The sequence below is a fragment of the Aquarana catesbeiana genome, linkage group LG07, assembly GCF_042186555.1.
Source record: "Aquarana catesbeiana isolate 2022-GZ linkage group LG07, ASM4218655v1, whole genome shotgun sequence".
Classification (NCBI taxonomy): domain Eukaryota; kingdom Metazoa; phylum Chordata; class Amphibia; order Anura; family Ranidae; genus Aquarana; species Aquarana catesbeiana.
The window spans coordinates 237,518,351-237,537,668 of record NC_133330.1 but is presented as its reverse complement, the minus strand read 5'-3'; the positions used below and the strand labels follow the sequence as shown (position 1 = coordinate 237,537,668).

General features: G+C 40.8%; 1 protein-coding gene across 4 annotated transcripts in view; it reads left to right on the top strand.

Annotated features, from left to right (window-relative positions):
* Positions 1-19,318, top strand: part of CCDC18 (coiled-coil domain containing 18) — a 207,509-nt gene that overhangs the window by 103,381 nt on the left and 84,810 nt on the right. For all 4 annotated transcript variants that reach the window (XM_073593126.1, XM_073593128.1, XM_073593127.1 and 1 more), the window contains exons 9-17: positions 2,127-2,406; positions 7,750-7,826; positions 7,920-8,035; positions 9,790-10,010; positions 11,788-11,898; positions 13,618-13,749; positions 15,477-15,611; positions 17,634-17,711; positions 17,834-17,950. In XM_073593126.1, coding sequence (XP_073449227.1) covers positions 2,127-2,406; positions 7,750-7,826; positions 7,920-8,035; positions 9,790-10,010; positions 11,788-11,898; positions 13,618-13,749; positions 15,477-15,611; positions 17,634-17,711; positions 17,834-17,950 — 1,267 coding nt within the window. The remainder of the gene's footprint in view (positions 1-2,126; positions 2,407-7,749; positions 7,827-7,919; positions 8,036-9,789; positions 10,011-11,787; positions 11,899-13,617; positions 13,750-15,476; positions 15,612-17,633; positions 17,712-17,833; positions 17,951-19,318) is intronic.

Genomic DNA, 19,318 nt, shown 5'->3' with positions numbered 1-19,318 from the left:
CTGATACGAACCAAGGCCTTAGCAGACGCCAGCAAAGCCTCACTCAAGCTGTACTGACAGTATTTGCAGATTGTGTGAGGGTTTCCTAGCTCCAAGCAGGACTTTAGCTTGATTAACACTTTTTCCTGAAATAAAGAGCAGAGTTCACACCTATGTGGTTGGTGTGGCCCGCGCTTGTGCGGGCACAGCAGCCCATTCACTTGATTGGGCTGCAGTACCTCAGTGAAACGCAGAAAAAATGGTCCCTGCACCATGCGATTTCCTGCAAATGCACGGCATGTTTAGAAGAGTGGGGTCGCCATTAAGAATTAATTTGGCTGCAGGTGGTTGCGGGTACCAGAATAGGTGTGATTCCTGCACCCGCAACCACCCACACAAGTGTGAAACAAGCATAACAGAAAAATGTGTAAACGAATGCACCCTAACATTTACCTATGTAAGTACCTTAGCTTGCGATGGTTTTTTTTTTCATGATTTAGTGACAGCTGCCTTTTGATCGTTCGTTTTTTTTTTTTTTTGTTTTTTTTTATGTTTTTTTTTTTTTTTTCTAGTTTGTGGTAAGAATTATGTATATACAGTAGCTTTCAAGTCTAATATTCTTTTTTACATGTAATTTTGGAATACCTAAAGAGTAGATTAATTTTTTTTTTTTAGAAAAAAACATCTATGTACATTTGCCGGGATTTTAAAAAACTTTGTTGCAGCTTCTTCTTACCTTATGTTATTCTGAAGAAATAGTTTATCTGAGTCCATGTGCAAAGTTAATATGAATGGGATAGACCTTTTCATTATCAATAGCTGGTGCACTTGCAGGTTTCTAATGAACTGACATGGTAGGGTCTAAATCCCTTTTAGATGTGATAACCCTGTGAAGAGTATCTCCTCAAAAGTTAAATTTTTGCTGCAGAGGATGCGAGAATGCCCAAAATCAAATCTGTATCTTAGTGCAGACTTCTTGTAAAATCAATGAGCCAATCACACAAGCAGAAAATTACATTTCTGGGAGAAATTCTGTACTCCATCTGTGTACCGAAGGCCTCTGGGTTGCCATATTGCATTCAATTCTACAGACAATTTCAGCGCTTCAGTTAAATTACAATATGACTTGTGTCACAACTGTATATGCTATAATATATATATATATATATTTTTTTTTTTTTTATTTACAATATTTTTTCCACAAAAGTGGAATTACCCTTTTTATATGTATATTTGATAATATACATTACTCCAAACTTCAGAACATAACTATATACGTAGTAGCAATGTATGTATCGGAGTAGTTTACTGCTTAAAGGATTTTTAATTCTGTGCAACAAGTCACATGATCCATGCATCTCAACTGAATATGCAAGTATAGCCATATACCCAAGCTCCTGTGCAGCAACAGTGCAACTTGGCCAAGATCGCTCCCAAGCTGCTGATGGACCATGAAGAAGCAGCAGGACACTGATCAGGTCATCTCTCAAGCTAGGTATACACTATTTGTTTTTTTGTTTTTTTTTTTCATCCTGGCAAACTGAACAAAAAAAATACATTGAGGAGCTCGGGAGGTGCTCACTGCACTTACTGATGTTAGTACAGTGATCTTCCCACTGAGCTATTGTGTTCTGATAGGGAGACTGCCCCCCCACCAGAACACAGCGGATAAGTGCTCTCAGCCATTGACTAAGAGCGCTGATTGGATGCTGATCAGCAGATCATTTTTAGTTATACCTCTTTGATAGAAACTGGCTGACGTCCAGCTTTTGTCGGACAGGCTGCCGTACACACTGGCCAAATGAGCGATTTTGTTTGTGTACAGGGTTTTCTCCTCCCATCATTGTGTGCATTGCAAAAGAGCTTGATAGGTTTTTAGAGATGCACCTCCTTCCTACCTTTCCAAACTGTGTGCTGATGTACACGCTATTACAGGTGGTTAATGCCAAGGAGGTTAAAAAAATCAAGACAAATTCAGAATTTATTAGTTTCATTTAAACTTTTTTTCCTATTTCCCTTTTTTTTTTTTTTTTTTTAATTACTTCTTGCAATAATGAGCCTTTATATCTCTACCTGGAGCTCAGCTTAAACCTTATGATAAATTTGGATTTGTTCACATTAATCCTGTTTCTCCCATCATTTGATAGGAGTTTGCTGTCTGAAAAGACTGATGAAGGGGAGAAACAGAAACAGAAATGTGCTGAATCAAGTAACACGGAGCTTATTACACTTCTAACCCAGTGTAATCAGAGGGTTCTACGACTTGAGATTGAACTTGAAAATAAAGAGAAAGTGTTCAAGGAAAACAAAAGTCTTCTTCAAGAGAATAAGGAGTTAAAAGAGCATCTTGCAGCACGTAAAGACCTCGGTGGAATGAGACACTTAGATTCAGAGTCTAGCAATGATAGGCCATCATCACAATCAAGGGTACGTTGCTGGTCGTAACACTAAATGTGGACATAGACAATAGATAGCAGTTTGAAGGTCAAATTTCTGGGTGTGTTGGATGCTTGTACATGTAGTTATTCCACCCTTTGGCTGCAGCTCTGAATAAACACACTAGTGACATTTCGACCAGCAGCGTGCAACCGATGTAAAGCCACAGGGAGAACTAGGCACCTGACACACCCAGAAGAGTTGTATATTGAGGGCATAGCTCTGCAAGGGATCAAAAGTGTAATTCGCTGGAGGCAGTACTGGTAAGTATTAATAATGTACTTTCTTTATCATTCATCACGGGACACAGAGCACCATAGTAATCACTATGTGGGTATATAGGTACCTTCAGGTGATGGACACTGGTATACCCAATACAGGAAGTTCACTCCCTATATAAGCCCTCCTCCGATCAGGAGTACCTCAGTTTTTTCGCCAGTGTCTAAGGTGTTGGTGACCAGTGAAGATGTTCCAGGAGGGATCCTTGCTGGATTTAAATAGCCTACACAGACTGGATCCATCCAAAGTGCCACTGAGGCCAAGGTGGATGTTACCTGGGCCTTGTATACGAAGCACAAGGTTTTGCCTGTAACACCTCTCTTTACAGGGCTTGACCCCGGGACCCAGAGCTTTGGTCAAGCTACATTACCTAAACTATTACAGGTCCAAGGGAGTGGAACCCCGATAAAAAAGGACCCGGTCCTTGAAGGTTTGCTAAACGCAGCCCGCCGTGGTGGGTGAAGGTTGGATTTGTCTGTTAATTCAGCAGAATTCTGCCGCGGGGATAAGGTAAGGGAAAGAAGCCTAAGAAATATAAAAGTCCACCTAAGGTTTTCTTCTTTAGGGAAAAATGTTGTCATGCCTTAAATCTCCACTAGAGGGAGTATGTGCACATACCTTAATCTGTTGTCTTCACTTAGGCTCAGTGTCAGTCTGTGTGTGGCCACAGCAGCTTGCTCAGGGGGATTCCTCACGAGGTAAGAGATCTGCCATGCTTTTCTCCCCCCTGAAGTGACCAGGAGGGTTAGGGAATCAGCAACTGTTGCGGAGGTCCCGGGTTTCGCTCCACATGTATTTCTCTTCCTGCTTGGCTCATTGGGCTCTGCCCCCCCCCCCCCCCCGGTGTTGGGTGTCTGCGGACCTGAAGGCGCAGCGTGCGCGGGAAACCTGCAAAACAGAAATTCTAAAGCCTCATTATGAAGAGGCGCCCCCCTTGCCAGGGTGGGGGGGGGGGGAGGGAGACTTCTGCAGTTCTCAAAAGTCTGGCAAGAGGAAATTCAGGACAGATAGGTCATCTCCACGGTAACTCTAGGGTACAAACTGGAATTTCAGGACTTTCCACTGTCTCGTTTCCTGAGGTCAAACGTTCCCAAAGATCCAGGGAAAAGGCAATTTCTGTTTTGGGCACTAGACCGATTAATGGCTCAGGGGATGATCATACAAATTCCCACAGAAGAGCAAGGCTTGGGGTTTTATTCAAACTTCTTTACAGTACCAAAACCGAATGGAGATGTCAGACCCATTCTAGGTCTAAAAAATCTAAATCAGTTCCTGAAGATCCGCTCCTTTCGCATGGGAGTCGATCAGGTCAGTGGTTTCTATCCTACAAGGAGGAGAACTTCTGGCTTCTATTGACATCAGGGATGCATATTTGCATGTTCCTATATTTCCCGCTCATCAAAGGTTTCTGCGGTTCGAGGTAGAACAGCAGCATTTCCAGTTTGTAGCCTTGCCCTTCGGGCTAGCTTCAGCACCCGGGTGTTTACAAAAGTTCTGGACCCACCTCTAGCCAGGTTAAGGGCACAGGGCATAACAGTCTTGGCGTATCTAGACAATCTATTGCTAATAGACCAGTCGGTGGCTCGTTTGGAGCAAAGTATATGCATTACAACCAGTTACCTGGAAAGTCTAGGTTGGATTCTCAACCTAGAGAAGTCTTCCTTAAAACCGCTAAAAAGGCTGGAGTACTTGGGTCTGATCATAGACACAGCCCAGAAGAAGGTGTTCTTGCCTCTGGTCAAGATCAACTTCATAAGAGAGCTGATGAAGATGGTCAGGTCGAAAGGAGATCCCTCCATTCGCCTTTGCATGAGGTTGTTAGGAAAGTAGGTGACTTCCTTATGCCCAGTTCCATTCGAGACTGTTGCAAAACGGTATCCTGTCTGCTTGGAACAAGACGATTCAAGCTTTAGACTTGCCAATGCGGCTGTCACTAAGGGTTTCCCAAAGCCTCAGTTGGTGGTTGCTAACCCAGAATATGCTGAAAGGAAAATCCTTCAGACCAGTTATCTGGAAGGTGATAACGACAGATGCCAGCCTTTCAGGCTGGGGAGCAGTGCTACAAAAGTCAACTGTCCAGGGACAGTGGTCAAGGACAGAAAGGACCCATCAACATCCTAGAGATCCAGGCAGCAGGTCTGGCTCTAAAGGCCTGGACATTCAGGTTACAGGGTTGTCCTGTCAGGATCCAATCCGACAATGCCACAGCTGTGGCTTACATCAATCACCAAGGGGGCACTCCGGGAGTAGAGAATTGGCAGGCGGACTTCTTGAGCCGCCAGCAGTTGCTCCCAGGGGAATGGTCTCTTCACCCCAACATTTTACGGGCTGTTTGCCAGAAATGGGGGACTCCGGACATAGATCTTCTGGCATCCAGGTTCAACACGACGTTGGTCAACTTTGTGTCCAGGATGAGGGATCCACTCGCAGATGCGTTGGTGACCCCGTGGGATCAGTTTTCACTGATTTATACATTTCCCTCTATTCAGTTGCTGCCACGACTTTTATGCAGGATCAAACTGGAAAGAAAGCCGGTAATTCTGGTAGCCCCAGCGTGGCCCAGAAGGTCCTGGTATGCAGAAATCCTAAAGATGGCGGTGGAGGATCCATGGTCCCTTCCACTAAGGCCAGACCTACTCTCACAGGGGCCGATATTCCATCCTACCTTACGAACTCTAAATTTAACGGCTTGGCTATTGAAATCCACATTCTGAAAAAACGTTGGCTTTCCGGGTCAGTTATCTCTACCTTGATTAATGCAAGGAAGCCAGCTTCCAGAACTATATATTAGAGTCTGGAGGGCTTATGTTTCCTGGTGTGAATCCAAGGGTTGGCACCCTCAGAAGTATATCATAGGCAGAATCCTTGCCTTTCCACAATTAGGGGTAGAGATGAAGCTGGCCTTAAGTACTATCAAGGGCCAGGTCTCAGCTTTATTGGTCTTATTTCAAAGACCGCTTGCTTCACATTCTTTGGTCCGGGGTTTTATGCAAGGGGTGATGCGGCTTAATTCCGCCAGTCAGACCTCCTTTGAACTCTTGGGACTTGAACTTATTTTTGTTTATTTTTCACCAAAACAGTCATTTGAACCAATACAACATATTCCCTTAGTCCTTCTGACAAGGAAGTTAGTGTTCTTGATTGCTATATCCTCAGCAAAGAGGGTTTCATAATTGGCTGCTCTTTCTTGTAAAGAGCCATACTTGATTATTCATGAGGACAGAGTGGTGTTACACCCTCGTCCAGGTTTTCTGCCAAAAGTGGTCTCAGGTTTCCACCTGAACCAAGATATTGTCCTGCCATCGTTTTTTCCAAAACCATGTTCAAGGGAAGAGAAGTCACTACATTGTCTTATGTGGTGAGAGCGGTCAAAGTCTATTTAAAGACGACTGCTCAGATCCGGAAGACTGATGCCCTATTTATACTGCCAGAAGGTCTTAAGAAAGGACAGGCATCATCGAAATCCACTGTCGCTAAGTGGATTCGGCAAGTTATAATTCAGGCTTATGATTTAAGGCGTAAGATTCCACCTTTTCAAGTCAAAGCGCACTCTACCAGGGTGATTAGTGCTTCTTGGGCAGTGCGTCACCAGGCCTCCATGGCTAAGATCTGTAAGGCTGCATACACACGGGCCGACTTTTCGACCGGACTGGTCCGACAGACTTTGCAGCAGACTTTTGACGGACTTCCAACTGACTTTTTAACGAACGGACTTGCCTACACACGATAACACCAAAGTCCGACGGATTCGTACGTGATGACGTACACCGGACTAAAATAAGGAAGTTGATAGCCAGTAGCCAATAGCTGCCCTAGCGTCGGTTTTTGTCCATCGGATTAGCATACAGACGAGCGGATTTCTGGGTCCGGAGGAGTTACGACGTAAAGATTTGAAGCATGGTCCAAATCTAAAGTCCGTCAGATTTGCCACTGGAAAAGTCCGCTGAAGGTCTGGTGAAGCCCACACACGATCGGATTGTCCGCCGGATTTGGTCCGTTGGACAAGTCTGGTCAAAGTCCAACCGTGTGTATGCTGCATAAGGCTGCAAATTAGTCTTCAGTACATACATTCACCAAGTTTTATCAGGTGGATGTAAGAAGGCATGAGGATATCGCCTCTGGGCGCAGTGTGCTGCAGGCAGCAGTATAGGTCCTCAAGTCTGGGGTGCCCTACGGGTTGTGTCTCCCTCCCCTCAAATAGCATTGCTATGGGACGTCCCACATAGTGATTACTATGGTGCTCTGTGTCCCGTGATGTACGATAAAGAAAATAGGATTTTTATAACAGCTTACCTGTAAAATCCTTTTCTTGGAGTACATCACGGGACACAGAGGTCCCGTCCCTCTTTCTGGGGTTTAAGTATATTGCTTTGCTACAAAAACCGAGGTATGCCTGATAGGAGGAGGGGTTATATAGGGAGTGAACTTCCTGTATTGGGTATACCAGTGTCCATCACCTGAAGGTGCCTATATATCCACATAGTGATTACTATGGTGCTCTGTGTCCCATGATGTACTCCAAGAAAAGGATTTTACAGGTAAGCTGTTATAAAAATCCTAATTTTTACAGGATGTCTTCTTTTTTTCATGTACATTATGACTGTAGATGAAAAAAATGCTGTCTTCAAAATATTTTGTAAGCTGCTGGGAAATACTGTATAACTGATTCTTCCTGGAACAACCAGACATGTTCTAGTTAGGCAAACTAAAAGAAACCCAAAAATATCCACTTAATTAGTGAAAAACACAATAGAGCTGTTTGCATGTTGTCTTTTCAGTACAGATACTTAATACAAGGGATTTCAATTATAAGGTAGTTGGCAAAACCATGCAAATCATTCATTTATGGCCATGTGACCAAACTGTAGAGTGTTAGAAATTTGCAAAGACAACGCCACATTTTTTTTCTCAGGTCGGTTACATTATTAACAGAAACTGTACTGTGTCCCGCCCAAAGTTTGCATCTTGAATCCTTCTACAAAGCACTCTCGTTTACTTTTTTATACAGTAAAGTTCTGCTCTGTTAAAATTCTTTTATGCTTTTGGAATTGGCAGAGTGACCAGACAAATGTGCCAGGCGATGTAAATAAACCCTATTCCAGTGACAGCAGTCTGCTCATCATGGATCTGAGGTATCTGTATACAAGCTTGTTAAGAATAATATTTTCTTTTAGTAAACTGAATTGAGATTAAACATGTCTTTTTGACTTTTACCTTCCCTTTAGGGCACAGTTGTCACTCAAAGAAGCAGAAAATCAAGAATTGCGAGCCAAACTTGTGCATGTAAATACCTGCTTCCCATTGGATGCCGAACCAGTAAAGTTATCTTTACAGCAAATCGGTAATGTTTGCACCTAGTTAAGAATAAAAAACTATAGAACACAGAAGACAGAACATTGTAAACAGTACTGTCAGTATATACTGTATATTCTGTAATATGCTGTATGTTCTGTAATATGCAGCACTTTGTAATTTATTAATATCTTTGTTCTTGATTAGTCACAAAGCCTTGAAGATAATGGTTTGTATGTTGTTTTTTTTATTGAGACTAGGAGCCAGAGCACAAGCTGTTCAAGTACTGAGTGGAGTATTAGAAAGATGACGGATAGTAGATGATCTTGTACAAAGGAATGGCAGAGAAGGCATCGGGGTTGATTTTCTAAAACTGGAGAGTGCAAAATCTGGTGCAGCTGTGCATGGTAGCCAATCAGATTCTAACTTCGGCTTGTTCAATTAAAATTTGACGAAAAAAACTGGCAGCTGATTAGTTTCTATGCAGAGCTGCATCAGATTTTGCACTCTCCATTTCTAGTAAATCAACCCCACAGAGTAGATGATTATGGTAGGTGGAAAGAGCAAGAAGGTAGAGAGTAGATTATCTTATTCAGGTAAATGAGAGCAAGGTGGAGAGAAAAAAAAACACACTTTTTCTGAAGGAATGAGAGAGAAGTTGGAGTGGATGATTTTGTGCGGGAGAATGGGAAAAAGCAGAGAGTAGAATATCTTGTGTAAAGGAATAAAAGAAGGCAGAGAGATGATCTTGTGCAGGTTAATGAAGGAGAAGGCAGAGAGTAGATGATCATGGATGGTAGGTGGAAATAGAGTGAGAAGGCAGAGAGTAGATGGACTTGCTCAGGTAAATGAGAGCAAAAGTTGGGAGAAAAAAGTACTTTTTCTGGAGGAATGAAAGAGAAGGAACAGAGTGGATGATTTTCTGTGGGAGAATGGGAGAAGACAGAGAGTAGTTGATCATGGGTGGGGGCAAAGCGAGAAGGCAGAAAATAGATATGATGTTTAATACAAACATTTAAACAACACAAACAGTTTAACACCTTTTCTATCTGGGTGCATCTTTGATTGACAGCCCTAGATTTACCCAGTACTGTGTTTAAATGGCACTGGATAAATAGCCATCGGCAGCCGATCCGCCTGGTAGATGGCTCGGTACACTGAGACACTGTATCAAGCCAATCCAAGGAGCTGGGTACCATGTTACCACTGTGATTGGTCATGCACAGTGTTGATCCCTCCCCTTCCTCCTTACAGGAGAAGGAGAGATCAAGTATTTCTGAATAGTGAAAGAATGAATCGATCAGCAGCTGCAGATTCATGCATTCTGTTTCAGTGCCACAGGAATCTTTTTTAACTCTTTCATGTGCCCCGCTGGCTCCCCTACAAATGCTTTTACTACAAAAATCTTTTTTCTGTCTCTCTCTGACCTGTCTAGTAATCCTTTCACCTTCCTTATCGTGCATATCTGAACATTTAACCCCTTCATCATCATCCTGCCACTGTATGTGGCCTGTACATTAATCCCTTAATTTCCTCTTTCCTCTGTGTATGGCCTGTATAATAATGTATCTAGTGCACATTTACCATGCTCCATGTCCCACCCAATACCAGCATGTTTGTTAATTTCCAAACAATTGTGGCAATAAATAAGATCAATTTGAGGTGTCTACTTTCCAAAAAGGAAATTCAGGCATTGTCGTACTTCCTTGGCATTTTTAACAGAAAGCAAGGGAAAAAATAAGTTTTTGTTGCAGTGTTTTTTTATCAGTCTGTTTTAACGTAAAAACGTTTGTTTTTTTACAGAGGCAGAAAAGTACCTGCAGTTACAGACATCTATAGAACAGTTACAGATGGAGAAGGAGAAACATTCAGAAAATGTGAAAGAGTTGCAGAGGAAGCTTGGTAAAGCTCAGACTGAAATCGCCAATACCAAACTTTCAATGGCTCAGAGAACTAGTCAGTTTCAACTCATACAGGGAGAGCTGCTGGAGAAAGCATCAAAGTCAACAAAGCTAGAACAGGAAGTGAGTGTTCATTCCATGCAAGATTTTTTGTTTACTAAGCTATCGTTGAAGTAGTTTTGTACGTTAAAGCGAAACCTTAATCGTTTACAGCAGAAGTAGTCAAACACATTTTAAACGTATAACAAATACATATGCAAGAAAAATTAATGTATTTCAATGAGCCTAGTTTACACCATTGCAGTGCTTTCATGTTTGCTTAAAAAAAGTCCCGCACATAAACATACTGGAACACATGTGAATGCACTTTAAATACAACTCGTTAAAAAAAAAAAAACACCAAAATATGCACACTGAACACAGGGATTGTCCTCTTAAAAAGGTCTAATGGTCCCAGTCCAGTTTTATTTTACATTTTTGCTGGTTTTGTAAGCTTTAAACCGTATCGTTTCTATTTTTTTGCTAATACATGTAAAAATATTTAACAAACAAGTATTTAGCCACAGCGCACCTTTGCATTATTTTTTATTTACTTCTTTTTTTACATCGATATTGTAATAGCAATACAAATAGTTATTTTTGACAATCCAAATTAGCCTGATTGAAAAATCTCCTTTCATGTTGTGAGTGCTGCTGGCCATCTTATTCCACAATTTCCTGAATTCCCTGCATGCTGGGCAGCAACTCCCATGGTACCTGACTTATATCTACTGCTGGCGGTAGTGGTTTTATATTAGTGCAGAACGGAAAAATTGTTTAGTTTTGGATAAATTTGTTATGTTACTAATTTTGTTTTGTGGATTGTCAAAAACTGTCTGTGTGTTTTTATTTATTTTTGACACTTTTTTTTTTGAATGAGTAGGGGTACAATGTACCCCATACTCATTCAGATGTAGGTGGGGTGGATTTTGAAACCCTCTTTTTTTTTTTTTTTTTTTTTTTTTTTTTTGTTTTTTTTAAAGAGCTTCTTGATTCCAATAAGCCCGCCCACAGACCACACAGGCCAGGGTTGTGGGAAAGAGACATGTAGACAAGGTGAAACAAGAAAAGCCACTCCAGGTGAGTGAGTCTCTGGTTAATTCCCACACACAGTAGTCAGGTGCTAGCCCGAGCAGCTCGCATGCTGTGTAACCTAATGAAATGATTCCGGGCGGCTTCACTTCCAAAAATCCTTTTATTGAAGCTTCATATGACAAGTGGTTGACAGATGAAGCAGGGGACAAAGAGGTAGAAGCGTTTTGTGCAAATGTTAGCGCTTGGTCATTACCAGGAGACAAGGTGCTTTGAGGAGTGGCCTGGTATAGTTCACATATGATATTTGCTCGTTCATCTCCAACACCCCCCTCATACTTTCCTGACCTGCTGGGCTGCATGCTCGAAAAAGGGTCTGGTATGGATTTGGGGGGGTGGCAGGGGAGACTCCATGTTTTTTTTTTTTTCTTCCCAGCCCACTCATTAACAACCAGCTATTCTCACACAGAAGTCGGATCAGTCGATACATTTTCGACAGATTTGGAATTGTTCTGAAAATGGGGAATTCGTTAGAAAACAAACAAAACAAAATCATTAATTTCTGAAAGAACAAAAATTTGTCAGAATTTAGATTCGGACCGAAACAAATTGCACATGTCTATTTTATATGCAATTTGGATGAACACATCAAATGCATTCTTGGGGTAAACCTCTTTTAAGCTCCCAAAAAATGTTCCTTGTTTTTTGTTTATACAGAATTAAGGACACACATAGTATACGTTTTCCCATCAATATTTTAATTATGCGTTTGAATATTTTTTTTGTTTTCATAATATAATTGCCATTCTCTCTTAAAATATGTTTGCAGATGACAAAGAAGTCACAGAAGATTGCCTCTCTGCAAAAACTGTTGGAAGAAAGGTCTCAGGCTTACTCAACTGCTGTAGCTAGGAATACAGAGCTGGAGGAAGAACTGATGGTAATTCTTTTTCAGAATGCATTTTGGCAACACTTTATCCCTAGTAGAAAATAGTGATTTCGTTCTCTAAGAAAATATAAAAAAGGATGCAATGGCATTGCAGAATGGTAAGGTAAAGACCAACTGAAGTGACAGAAAAAGATATTTAGTTAGATAGACAGTGTGGTAATAATGTCCATGTTAAAAGACTTTCCTGTTAAAGCGGTTGTGCAGTGTATCCAAATATGACTGCATAGTCCAACAAGGACTGTGGCATTCAATAATTTAACAAACCCTGTCAGACACAGCCTCTCTCTTCCTTAACACTACAAGCCTATGTGTGGACATGTGATGAAGTATGTGGATTCTATTTATCTATGCCAACATAAAACACTGTACCTAGATGAGCAGGAAACCTTTCTGCTCCTGGGGAAAAAAGTGTTTTATAAATGCATTTTCAGGTTAAAAAAAAAACAAAACAAAACTGCTAAAATCTATAACACGCAGCGGTTAAAGTGGATGTAAACCCAAAATGTTTTTTAATTAAGACTCATGTCTATTACAGCAGAGGATGTCCTTTCATCTGTGCCCAGTTTTACCATGAAGAGTTAATCCAGCTCTCACCAATCCTCTTATCTTTCTTCAGTAAGATAAAAACTGACACACAGAGAAATAGGTGTCTGTTTCTTCCCCCTTGCTGTGAGTGACAGGTGATTTTCTTATCTCATGCAGGAGTGTGAGAGAGGCATTCTGTGTACTTCACATCCCCCCTCCTTTCTTCTCCAGCTCTCCCAGGATTGGCTGCTACACACCTCAGCATGATTGGGCATGCTGTAGTCATGTGGTGACTTTCCTGGGTTTTGACTGGATGTTAGTGATCATGGGGCATAATCCACAAGACTAGCAGAAGTTCAATGTAAGAAATATCGATGTCTGGCCAAGGGGAGTGTAGAGGTGGGCGGGGGAGTCTACTGAGATCACGACTCCACCCACCGAGCCCTAGACAACAGACCTGCCCACAGAATCCGGAGTATTGCAGGGCTCATAACAGCTAAAGGAGATATTTGACAGGTAAGGATATATCCAGGAGGCATGTATATCCTTATAGAGGAGCACTATGGAAGTAATTTAGAAATGATGAGAGTGGGTTTGCATCCACTTTAAGGACTATAAAGAAGACAGATTTAAACTGGCTTTGCACATGTGCGGTGCGTTGTGGTGCCATTCATATTGAATGGTAATCCCAAAACACTAAAGCACCGCACCATGAACACATCTGTGGTGAAATGCACGATAATGTGCTAAAGTAAGTTGTGGTGCACTACATTGGCAAAAATAGTTTAGGTGTAATTTTAGGTTTGTTGTAGTTAGTTTGTTGGCAGCCCATTCACATGAATAAGCTGCCCTAACGTAATGCATGTTAATGTACATCATTACATGCATGTATTAATGCACTGCATCGGAAGGCAGGGGGAGACTGATACCAGTTTTAAATTGTTGAAATTGAGTTGTTTTTTAGTTTTGTGGGGTTTTTTTCTACCTTATGGAAAACAATTTTGTAACTACTACAAATCACTGCTACAAAATCATGTGACATGGTCCTCACATTATGATGTTGCTTGTGATTTGATTGATTGGAAAACTAGCATCTCAAGAACAATGATTGTACATGCTGTTTGCTGGGTTGCAGTTTTAGTTTGTCTTTAACATTATCAGTATTTCACAAAAACATTTTTTCAGGAATTTAAAGCTCAAATAGCTCACTTGGAAGAAAACATTAGCAAGGAGCATCGAGAAGTTCTCCTGGCATTTGAAAAGTCTAAAACTATCCATCAAGAACAACAGAGTGAACTCTTGAAGCAAATAGAGCATGTAAGATGATTTTTTACTTTATAACCAAGGCTTATTTGATAAAACAAGTCCTATGAAGAGTACACTGGCAAGGGACAATACTTCCCAACTTCATTTAAGTAGATACTCCTTCATAAAGGTCACCTTCCTGATGTGGCTTAACCTATCCTTAGTAGCTCTTGTTTGCATTTTCTCACAACCCCCTAAATTAGTATTAACCATTTAAAAATATATATATTTTTTTCTTTACAACTAGAAATGCCTGTTTGGCATTGGTTTTACTGTATTTATTGGCGTATAACACTCACTTTTTCACCATGAAAATCGGGTGCAATTTCAGCTGCCTCGGAGGCAACGGTGGGGGGACGAGTGCCATCAGATTACATACAGTGAGAATCTCCTGTTTACTTGGCGGCCTCTGTAATAGGAAGTCAATAGATGGCAATGGCGAGGCTGCTGCATTGATGGCAATGGTGAGGCTGCTGCATTAATGGCAATGGTGAGGCTGTATTGATGTGGACTAATAAGGCTGCATTGATGGCACTTGTGAGGCTGCAGGTGGGCATTAATCAGGCTGCATTGATGGCAATGGTGAGGCTGCAGATGGGCACTGACCCTTATTTTGCTTCAAAGTTCCTTATTTAAAATTTAAGTTTTTTCCTGAAACTTTCCTCTTAAAATGAATGTGCGTGTTATATGCCTGTGCGTGTTATATGCCGATAAATACGGTATATATGATTTATTGTTTGACATAACTCTTAACTATCATAGTGAGTTTACTATTACCCCCTGGTATATGTATATTACTGGTTGGGAATCTATGATGGATACAAGATAACGCAGAGCTACAAACTCCATTTTGCATCTAAAATACAAAAAAAATCCCAAAAAATATTTTTGATTTGGGTAAGGAAAGGTCAGAAAAGTCCTGATGCTTTTAGTGTTGATTTTAGGGAATTTCCAGAAAATCTGTGATCCTGTTTATATATAACTTCTGTCTTTGAGTATCCCCCTTCTGGAACAAACTGCTAGAATTAAAATGTAACTGTTCTTTTATTTTTGTTGACCTGTTAGGATTAGCTGTCTTTCACAACCCTCTTCCCTGTCCTCCTTGTGAAAAATATTTTTTTATGAGGGGAGCACTAAGGTGTGTCAGACCCAATTTATCACTGTTTGGCTTGCCCAGGACCAGTGCAGTGTCTTTCCCTGCAATAATCCTAAACTGGAATTATCCACATGGGAAATTTGAAGGGAGAACAGGGAAATGTCAATTTTATTTTGAAAGTGCATCTACCTTAAGCTGATTTAAAGTCTAGATGAAGCTGTAAATATTTCCTGAAGTGTTTATATTGGTCTCCCAATTTCCCTTGCCCTGTTTTACTCTGACAAGCAGTGGGAGGAGCACAACTGGGAGCCTGTCAGTCATTGCTGCATACATCTATGGTGAGTAGAGGAAAGAGTGTGTCGGGTAACCTTATTAGTGTGAGTATTGTCAGAAGGTGTGGGGTGTGTTTTGCTGTTTGGCATGGATGCCTTGATCACAGAACATGCTGCATCGAATTAAAATTCTTTGTTAAACACAGCACCTCACATTTAATTATATTTTAGAAAAGGTACCAGCCCAGTGGTATAACCAGCTTGTGTGTGTGGTCTCATCTGTGCCGTATTGGATAGCAATAGGTTTAATAATGCCCACAGTTTTATATAGGCCTGATCTATTATTTATTTGGTGTGCTTATTATGTGCAGCTCCAGTGTCAGCAGGAGATGAAGAATCTTCAAATAGCAGAACAAAACTGTACTAATAAAGTCTTACAAGAAGACACTGTAGCAAAGCAGCAGCAGATAATATCTCTAGAAAGCCTACTAGTGGAAACCAGAAAGGTATTGTATTATATTATGTTATTTTTACCCTATCTTGACCTAAAATACATGTGACACAATTTGAAGTGATTGAAATTTAGCAAGAATTGTATGCATGGGGAGTTTTGCCTACATAGCTGGAATTGAATTTGCCTTTATGGGTACAACTGGTCAGCCTGTTGTGTTAAATCCGTGACCAGACTAGTCAGAAATTAACTATATGCCCCAGATTAATCTATATTCTGTCAGACATATTACATGTAGAGTAATGTAGTTCTGAGATAGGGAAGGCACACAGCACAAGATAACTGGTAGGAGGCTTGAGTTCCAGCTAAAACTTCTTAAAGTGATATTAAACACACACTGTTTAATTTACATTGTCCCTTCTATTTCTGTATATAGATGATGGCACTGTAATTATTTAAATAAAAAAAGAAAAATCTGAGTATCTTTTTTCCCAATTGATATACAGCTGTCACATCACCCAGATCTTTCCCAGCCTATCTGCAGGGAAACATAAGCAGATGGAGTGTATAATCCTCTGCTGCTGGTCACGTGTTCAACATAAAAACACAGCCTTTTTTGGAATACAGAGTAAAAATAAATAATTAATGGGCAGCACAGTGGTGTAGTGAATAGCACTCTCGCCTAGCAGTAAAAAGGGTCGCTGGTTCGAATCCCAACCACGACACTACCTGCCTGGAGTTTGCATGTTCTCCCTGTGCCTGCGTGGGTTTCCTCCGGGTACTCCGGTTTCCTCCCACACTCCAAAGACATGCTGTTAGGTTAATTGGATTCTGTCCAAAATTGGCCCTGGCCCTGGTGTATGGGTGTGAATTGGGGACCTTGAATTGTGGACCCCTTGGGGGTGGGGACAGGTGTGGGTGTGTGTGGAGCGTTGCGTAGATTGATGGCGCTACATGGGTACTTTAAATATATAAAAAAAATAATAATATAGTGGATGGGCATCTTGATGGGACGCAGTGTGCGGGGATGGGGACAATTGTGGGTGCTAACTCAGGTTGAACTGGATGGACTGGTGTCTTTATTCAACCTTACTAATTATGTAACTATGTAACTATATAAACTGTTTTAAATTGTCATACAAATATATATTTGAAACCAAATCTTTATTATTTTTTGGCAATAGCATGGTGTGGGCTGATTTCTGCCAGTCACAGGCTGTGTCACGCTCCTCCAGCCTGTGTCTTTGATGGAGGCTTCACCTCTTATTCTATCTACATGTAATATCCCACCCCCACTGTGTTTAGTTGGCTAGTGGACATGAAGGAGGAGGGAGGGAGTAGACTCATTTACCACTGTGTATACGTCCACATGTGTGACTCTATAGTCACATGGGCTGCTCCAATGTGATCGTGAGGAAATGCTCCGCATTTACTATCACTGCAATCTGAGCATGTGCAGAGCTGCCAACACTCCTCTGCAAAATGCCTAGCTGAATTGGAGACATGAACAGAGGGGGAGCTAGAGAGCAGCAAGAATCAACCATTTTTTTTTTTGCAGAATACAGAAAACAAATCTGATAGTGACTGAGTATGAACAGCATGTATTACAGTACTTATTGATAGTTTTTTTTTTTTTTTGTTTTTTTTTATGATGTGGGTTTAGTGACAGTTTAATTTTAGCTTTATGATCATTAAAGGATCATTTAGGTGGATTGAATGGTTTTTAACATTTACATTTTCAGAGTTATTAGTTATAATCTGTCCAGAATGGATCATTTTTATTCTGCATTTTAGTATGATTTGGTACTGACTGAAGTAGTATATGGGAACCCTAACTAGTTGCCAGCAGTGGCCAGCTTGTATATAGTGGGGAAAAAGTTGACCAATGGGTAAAACATTCATCTGTTGACAAGGTTATCCCTATGATAGCAGGAATTTCATTGGGAAATCATCCTGCTTTGACTTGGAACTAAGCTCTGCCCTTGAAACTAAACCACACCTCCGTTTAGCAGTTCATTTCAGGTTCTTATTCTCTTTGTCTGTTATTCCTCCTAATAAAAATGTTCTTCGTACAAAGGAACTGGATCATCAAAGAAAAGACACAGCAGATGCGAATAAAGTGCTTGAGAACCAAGTAGAGGAGGAAACAATAAAGGTGAGCTACTGAGCGTAGTGTCATAATCCATATTCCTTCCTGGTTTTAGTTTTTATTTTTAAACCCCCCTTTGTTTCTGTACTTTTAAGGAGAATTAGTGTTTGGCTGTTTTTAACTCATAGGTGAAACAGCTTGAATCAGCCCTGGCTATATGTAAAGAAGAGCTGAGCCTTTATTTACAACAGCTGGAAGGCAACAGAGAAGATTTTGAAGATCAAATAAAGAAAAAATCAGAGGAGGTAAACATATCACAGAGTGAAAACTGTAAAACTGAATTCTGGGCAAACAGCAAAGGCAGAATTAGCATGCCACTTCCCTGCCTGCAGTCTTAAATGGCAATAAAGGAGCAGCAATACACTGAAAAGTCCCGTAACTCTGCACACTCTGCGCTTTTCCCCTGTTGGCATGTTCCCCGTCAGCATATGTGCGTGGGACAGTTCCTAGTGCTGCCCAGTTTCTAATACTATAAACAAATAAATGTAAAATTGACCAAAAATCATTATAGTTTCCCAGAAAGTGATAGGATTTGTGGGAAGAAAATGACTATTGCCCAAATTCTTTAACTTTAAAACTAGCAAAATCTTACCCTCAGTCTTCTACAGTTTCCTTCAGATGTACATATATTTCCTTTGCACTTTATTGTATATTGATAAATTCAAAAGAGGTTGTACAGATTGTAAATTGTGGCCAAATTAAATGGTAAGTTACACTTGAAATCTAAAGGGCCACATCACAGTAACAATCGTCAATAGTGGCCGCCTGCACACAGACACCGACTCTCTGTTGCATAAATGTGAATAGATTACTTCAGCTCCTGTTCTCCACCTGTAGAAAATTATTAGATGCGTTTCGCCCTTTTTGCAGCTTAATCATAGATTGCCTCTATGATTAACCACTTGTCGACCAGCTCGCGCGGATATATGTCGGCAGAATGGCGCAGCTGGGCGAAACCCCGTGTGGGTACGTTGTTACCTTTAAGAGCTGCCGGGGGGGCGCGCACTGAACAGCGGGGGAACCGATGCGCGGGTTAGGCGGGCGCGATTGCTGCCGGCTACCCGCGATTGCGGGCAAGAACGCCAGCATAGGGATATGGGTAAACACACAAATCCCTGTTCTGGGAACACGGTTAACCCCTTGATCGCCCCCTAGTGTTAACCCCTTCCCTACCAGTGACATTTACACAGTAATCAGTGCATTTTTATAGCTCTGATTGCTGTGTAAATCTCAATGGTCCCTAAAATGTGTCTGATCTGTCTGCCGCAATGTCGCAGTGCTGCTAAAAATCACAGATCACAGCCATTACCAGTAAAGAAAAAAAAAAATAATATAAATGGCATAAATCTTTCCCATAGTTTGTAGACGCCATAACTTTTGCGCACACCAATCAATATACACTTATTGCGATTTTATTTATTTATTTATTTTTTTTATATTGGCCTAAACTGATGAAGAAATTTGTTTTTTAAAAACCATTTTTGGGGATATTTATTACGGTAAAAAGTATAAAATATTGTTTTTGTTTTTTTTTTTCTTTCAAAATTGTCGCTTTTTTTTTTTTTGTTTATAGCGCAAAAAATAAAATCTGCAGAGGTGATGAAATACCACCA